The sequence below is a fragment of the Sorex araneus genome, chromosome 2 (genome assembly GCF_027595985.1).
Source record: "Sorex araneus isolate mSorAra2 chromosome 2, mSorAra2.pri, whole genome shotgun sequence".
Lineage (NCBI taxonomy): Eukaryota > Metazoa > Chordata > Mammalia > Eulipotyphla > Soricidae > Sorex > Sorex araneus.
The window spans coordinates 32,725,041-32,730,945 of record NC_073303.1 but is presented as its reverse complement, the minus strand read 5'-3'; the positions used below and the strand labels follow the sequence as shown (position 1 = coordinate 32,730,945).

The 5,905-nt window shown below is 53.6% G+C and overlaps 1 protein-coding gene across 2 annotated transcripts; it reads right to left on the bottom strand.

The window, feature by feature from the left end:
- Positions 1–447: 447 nt before the first annotated feature.
- On the bottom strand, positions 448–4,688 carry LOC129402010 (HLA class I histocompatibility antigen, alpha chain G-like). 2 transcript variants are annotated; one of them, XM_055126021.1, is made up of 7 exons: positions 4,577–4,688; positions 4,025–4,291; positions 3,608–3,886; positions 2,802–3,077; positions 2,567–2,683; positions 2,090–2,250; positions 448–1,944 (listed from the first exon to the last, which is right to left on the bottom strand). In XM_055126021.1, the coding sequence occupies exons 1-7, from the start codon at positions 4,641–4,643 to the stop codon at positions 1,894–1,896; spliced, it is 1,218 nt and encodes a 405-aa protein (XP_054981996.1). In that variant the 5' UTR covers positions 4,644–4,688; the 3' UTR covers positions 448–1,893. The 2 variants fall into 2 exon arrangements, with proteins under 2 accessions (XP_054981996.1, XP_054981997.1); XM_055126022.1 differs by lacking the exon at positions 2,567–2,683.
- Positions 4,689–5,905: the final 1,217 nt, after the last annotated feature.

Sequence of the window (5,905 nt, the reverse complement as noted above, 5' to 3'; positions counted from 1 at the left end):
AAAAAGCAAAAAAAAAAAAAAAAAGAGAGAGAGAGAATGTGGGCTTCTCTAAGGGTGAAGGAAGCTCTACACACATTCTAGCACTGGACACGAAAGTATGAGAGTACACATCTCAAGGGGGGAGATGTGGGCGACACATGTGCTTGGGCACCACATGTGCTCGGCCATGTGGGCACAAGCAGCACGTGGGCTCAGGCAGCCTATGCGCGCACTTCCTTTGTTCACGGTGTCTTTTTTTTTTTTAATAAATTTATTTATTTTTAATTAATGAATCACCATGAGGGTACAGTTACGAATTTATACACATCTGTGCTTATGCTTCCCCCATACAAAGTTCGGGAACCCATCCCTTCACCAGTGCCCATACTCCACCACCAGTAAACCCAGCATCCCTCCCATCCTCCCCAATCCCATCTCCCCCCACCCCACCCTGTCACTGTGGCAGGGCATTCCCTTCTGTTCTCTCTCTCTAATTAGCTATTGTGGTTTGCAATAAAGGTGTTGAGTGGCCACTGTGCTCAGTCTCTAGCCCTCATTCAGCCCGCAACTCCCTTCTCCCACATGGCCTTCGACTACATTATACTTGGTGATCCCTTCTCTGAGTTGCCCTTTCCCCAGAATGTGAGGCCAGCCTCCTAGCCATGGAGTCAACCTCCTGGTAGTTGTTTCTACAATTCTTGGGTGTTAGTCTCCCACTCTATTATTCTATATGTCATAGATGAGTGCAATCTTTCTATGTCTGTCTCTCTCTTTCTGACTCATTTCATTTAGCATGAAGCTTTTCATGCCGATCCACTTAAATAAAAAATTTGTGACCTCCTTTTTTCTAACAGCTGCATAGTATTCCATTGTATAGATGTACCAAAGTTTCCTCAACCAGTCATCCGTTCTAGGGCATTCGGGTTTTTTCCAGATTCTGGCTATTGTAAACAGTGCTGCGATGAACATACATGTGCAGATGCCATTTCGATTATACTTTTTTGCCTCTCTGGGATATATTCCCAGCAGTGGTATTGCTGGGTCAAATGGGAGCTCAATTTCTAATTTTTTGAGAATCGTCCATATGTTTTCCAGAAGGGCTGAACCAGTTGGCATTCCCACCAGCAGTGTAGAAGGGTCCCTTTCTCCCCACATCCTCTCCAACAGCGGTTGCTTTTGTTCTTTTGGATGTGCGCTAGTCTCTGTGGTGTGAGGTGGTATCTTGTGGTTGTTTTGATCTGCATCTCTCTGATGATTAGTGATGCAGAGCACTTTTTCATGTGCCTTTTGGCCATTCGTATTTCTTCTTTGGTAAAGTTTCTGTTCATTTCTTCGCCCCATTTTTTGATGGGGTTGGATGTTTTCTTCTTGTAGAGTTCAACCAGTGCTTTATATACCATTGATATTAACCCCTTATCTGAGGGGTATTTTGTAAATATCCTTTCCTATTCTGTGGATAGTCTTTGGATTCTGGTCACTGTATCTTTTGCGGTGCAGAAGCTTTTTAGTTTAATGTAGTCCCATTTGTTGATCTCTGTTTTTACTAGATTGCTTAGTTCTGTGTCACCTTTGAAGATACCTTTATCTTCAATATCGTGTTCACGGTGTCTTTTATAGGGTCTCTTCAACCTGCCCCCACCTGGGGCTTCTTCCCAAGTAAAAGTCCGTTGCTAAGAAGGTTATCAGGGAAGTTGGGATTGGGGATGGTCTTCTTTAGGCTGGATCATATTTTAACCAGACTAAGGGAGAGGTTGAGGGAATTCGAGGAACTTCATGGGGAGGGGTCCAACCTCCTCAGGGTCTGCTGAAGGTCTTATCAGGTCTGTTTTCTGTATCCACAGGGTGGGTCAGTCTCAGGATTCTCCTTCCCAGAGTCTTTGTTAATCTGTTTCATTGCCAAGGGCCTTTCCCTATCTACCTGCCTACATCATGATGAGAGGAACCCAGTGGGGCAGCTGTTCCACACTGTGAAAGAAAAGAATGAAAAGACAGGTGAGTGACAGAAGTGGCGACATCCTGAGCAAGCTCCCAGCATCCCGCTCAAAGAACCCCCAAACCCAGTCCTGTCCCCTCTGCCCAATCCCGCCCACACCAGCCTCCAGAATCTCACCTCTAGGGTTCGAGAGAGACTCATCAGAGCATTGGACACTGTAGGTTCTCTGGGGAAGGAAACATCCAGGGAAGGTCGGGGAGAACACTGCGTCCTGTGGCCACAGAGCAGCTCTCTGGAACCGCAGGGAAGCGCCAGAACTCTGAACACCGAGGGCAGGACTAGGAAACACACAGGAAGGAGATAGGAGACTGTCCTGGACTGACCAGCCTCTCCTGGCGGTCTGTGCTCTGCAGGGACAGTCCCTGTGACCTGGGACCCTGGGAACCAGGTTCATCCCCAGCTTATGGAGGTGAAAGTGTCTTTCCTGAGCAAACCTGAGAGCGGCACACACAGGGGAGTGTGAGCAACAGCACAGGGGCGGGTGGCGCTCCCGCTAATGAGGCAGGAGAACTAATTTGAGGGGACCCCTAAAGTGGGACAAGACTCAAGACCTGCCATGTTGGACAGATTCCCCCCAACCCACCCCCATCTTACCTGAGCGCTTCCTCCTGCGGATCACAGCTGCCAACACAGCTCCAGTGACCACAGCCCCGAGGAGAGCCAGGCCGACAATGACGCCCACAGTGAGGGTGGTGGGCTGAGAAGGGGGCTCTGGGAAGGGAGGAAGGAGAGGGTCTGACCCCAGCCCCAGCCTGACCCTCAACAGTTCCCCAGAGGGAACAACCTTGATTCCCTGAGAACAGGCTCTGTGCCCCGTCCCCCTCCTCACCCCATCTCAGGGTGACAGGCTCCGGCAGCCCCTGGTGCTGCACACGGCACGTGTATCTCTGCTCCTCTCCAGAAGGCACCACCACAGCCGCCCACTTCTGGAAGGTTCCATCCCCTGAAGGCCTGGTCTCCACCAGCTCTGTGTGCTGGGTCAGGTCCTCCCCATTATGCTGCCAGGTCAGGGTGATCTCGGCAGGGTAGAAGCCCAGGGCCCAGCACCTCAGGGTGACCTCCCGGTCAGAGAAGGGGTGGTGAGTTATGAGTGTCCTGGGGGCTTCTGAGGAGGAAAAATGAGAAAATTCACACTTTGGGTCAATTCCATAGCGAGAATATACAGGATAAATGGAATAGGAGGCAAAAATCCAGACATGAGGTTGGCTGTGGAGACTGGATAAAATCCTAATTCCTTGGAAAGTTTTAGGACAGGGTTTGGGAAGGAGTCAGGAGACACTGACTCTGGTCCTGCCCTGGGTAGGCGGTGAGTGACTGAGAGAAGCAGGAGTCAGAGCTAAGAGCTGAGAAAGTTCACAGATGCCTGCAGGGTCCCAGGGAACCCATATTGGTTATTTCAGAGAAGGTCCCCCCGCCCCCAGGGACACTTGGGTCCTTCACAGGCCTGTGGACACAGGGTGGGCCAGAGGTGAGGGCGAATCTCTTTGGTACAGAACATAGAAACCAGGGGAGTATGTTCCTCTACTGACTGAAGAAGGGGCGCTGTTCTGACACTGAACCCCACTATCTTCCCCCTTGTGGGGAGTCAGCCCGCCCAGGGAAGGTCAGGGGTCCTCAGCACCCTGGACCGAGTACCTGCGCGCAGCAGCGTGTCCTTCCCGTTCTCCAGGTATCTGAGGAGCCCCTGCACGCAGGTGTTCTCCAGGTAGTTCCTCCAATACTCAGCCTCACCGGACTGCTCCCACTTGCGCTGGGTTCTCCAAGCCTGCGTGCCCGCCGCCGCCGTCCAGGAGCGCAGGTCCTCGTTCAGGGCGATGTAGTCGGCGCCGTCGTAGGAGTATTGACTGTACCCGCGCAGGAGGCGCCCGTCGGACCCCACGTCGCAGCCGAACATTAGCTGGAAGGTGTGAGAGTCTGACAGGCCCCGCGAAGATTAATTAAGAGCCGAAAACGAAACCGGGCCCGGTCCCTGAACCTCGGGGACGCTCCGACCCGCCTCGGGGCTACCCGTCCCGTCCCCGTGTTGGCTCGTCCCTGCCCGGCCGCGCTCACCCGCCTCGTTCTGGTTGTAGTAGCCGCGCAGGTTGTTCAGGTTCATTCGGAAAGTCTGTGCGTGGCGCTTGGCGATCCGCGTCTGCTGCTCCCAGTACTCGGGTCCCTCCTGCTCTGCCCACGGCGCCCGCGGCTCGTTCCTCGGACTCGCCGAGTCGCTGTCGAAGCGATCTAAGTGCGTGTCGTCCACGTAGCCGACGGCGATGAAGCGGGGCTCCCCGCCGGGCCGGGACATGACGGTGTAGAAATACCACAGGGAGTGGGGGCCTGGGGCGGGCGGGGGGAAGGGTGAGATCCCGCCTGACCCGTCGCCCCGCGCGCCCCGGATCCAGAGGTGATTGGGGGGCAGTGGGGTCGGGAGATGGGAAAGGGGGGAGGGACCGAAAAGGGCGAGACTTAGGGGAGCGGGAGGAGTGAAGGTTGGGGAGACGGAGGAACATTGGGGGGGGCATCCGGGCAGGGAACTGGAGAAACTCTTTCTCGGGGGCCCTGCACATCAGTGCCTGGCAGTTTCCACCCGTCCCCCCGCAATGAACCCGACCCCGCACTCACCCGCCCGGGTCTGGGTCAGGGCCAGAGCCCCCGAGAGCAGCAGCAGGAGGGGTAGCGGCTCCCACATAGGGAAGCAAACAGGCGGAGTCCTCCCGACTCGCTCACGATTGCCGTGTTTGTCACCCGAGAGTAGCGGACGCTGATTGGCTGATGTAGACAGCGATGTCCAATGGGAGTAAGGATTGGGGACGCGAAGGCGCTGACACAGACCTGAAAAGTGAAACTGGGGACACCAGGAAACCCCAGGCTTGATCTCCAGTCCCAACACCACTCTGTCTCTACACTGGGGGCCACGCCTGGGACCTGGTACTTCACCCTCTCACCAGCTCCCTTACCTGGTCTTTGTCACACTGTCTCCCCAGGGCTGAGACTGATTCAGCGATTTTCCACGGTTTTCATTTCAGTATCTTACTACAATCTTACAAGTTCGTGAGGACCCCAGAGATGCTTTGGTGCATGTGGGTTATGCCTATCAGTGTTTGCCGTGCGAGGAATCAGAGGTAAAGACCCTTTATTTGTTGGTGGTGATAATTTTGTTTTGTTTTTGGCCACACCAGGCAGTGCTCAGGAGTAACTCCTGGCTCTGTGCTCAGAGATCATTCCTGGAAGGTTCATGGGTCCATATGTGATGCCGGGATCAAACCCGGGTTGGCCACATGCAAGGCAAGCGCCTTACCTTTTGTACTATCTCTCCTGCAGAGTTAAAGCCTGAAAATGACTTCAACTGGAATAATATCAACAACAGATTAATGCTAACAGGAAGTCTTTGGCGGGGGGAGGGGGGGCGGACAAGGGGTCATACCCAGTGATGCTCACTGTACTCAGGAATTACTCCTGGCAGTGATTAGGGAAATATATAGAATGCAAGCAATAGAACCTGTTTCTGGCACGTGCAAGGCAAGTACCCTACCTGCTACACTATTCACCAGCCCCTAGAAAGTCTTTATTTTTTGGGGGGGGGTGTCACACCCGGCGGTGCACAGAGGTTACTCCTGGCTCATGCACTCAGGAATTAGTCCTGGCGGTGCTCGGGGGACCATATGGGATGCTGGGAATTGAACCCGGGTCGGTCGCTTGTAAGGCAAGGCAAATACCCTACCCGCTATACTATCGATCCAGTCCCTTAGAAAGTCATTTATTTTATTTTTGCTGTTTGGGTCACACCCGGCAGTGCACAGGGGTCACTCCTGGCTCTGCACTCAGGAATTAACCCAGGCGGTGCTCAGGGGACTATATGGGATGCTGGGAATCCAACTTGGGTCGGCCGTGTGCAAGGCAAATGCTCTACCTGCTGTGCTATTGCTCCAGCCCCATAGAAAGTCTTTTGAA

Bases quoted from the DNA above. Each gene is read 5' to 3' on its own strand.
- LOC129402010 (XM_055126021.1), bottom strand. From the start codon at position 4,643: ATGTGGGAGCCGCTACCCCTCCTGCTGCTGCTCTCGGGGGCTCTGGCC. The intron at 3,078-3,607 runs GTACTCGGTCCA...TTTCCTCCTCAG, and splicing joins GGACACGCTGCTGCGCGCAG to AAGCCCCCAGGACACTCATA. The intron at 2,684-2,801 runs GTGAGGAGGGGG...CTCCCTTCCCAG, and splicing joins GCCTGTCACCCTGAGATGGG to AGCCCCCTTCTCAGCCCACC.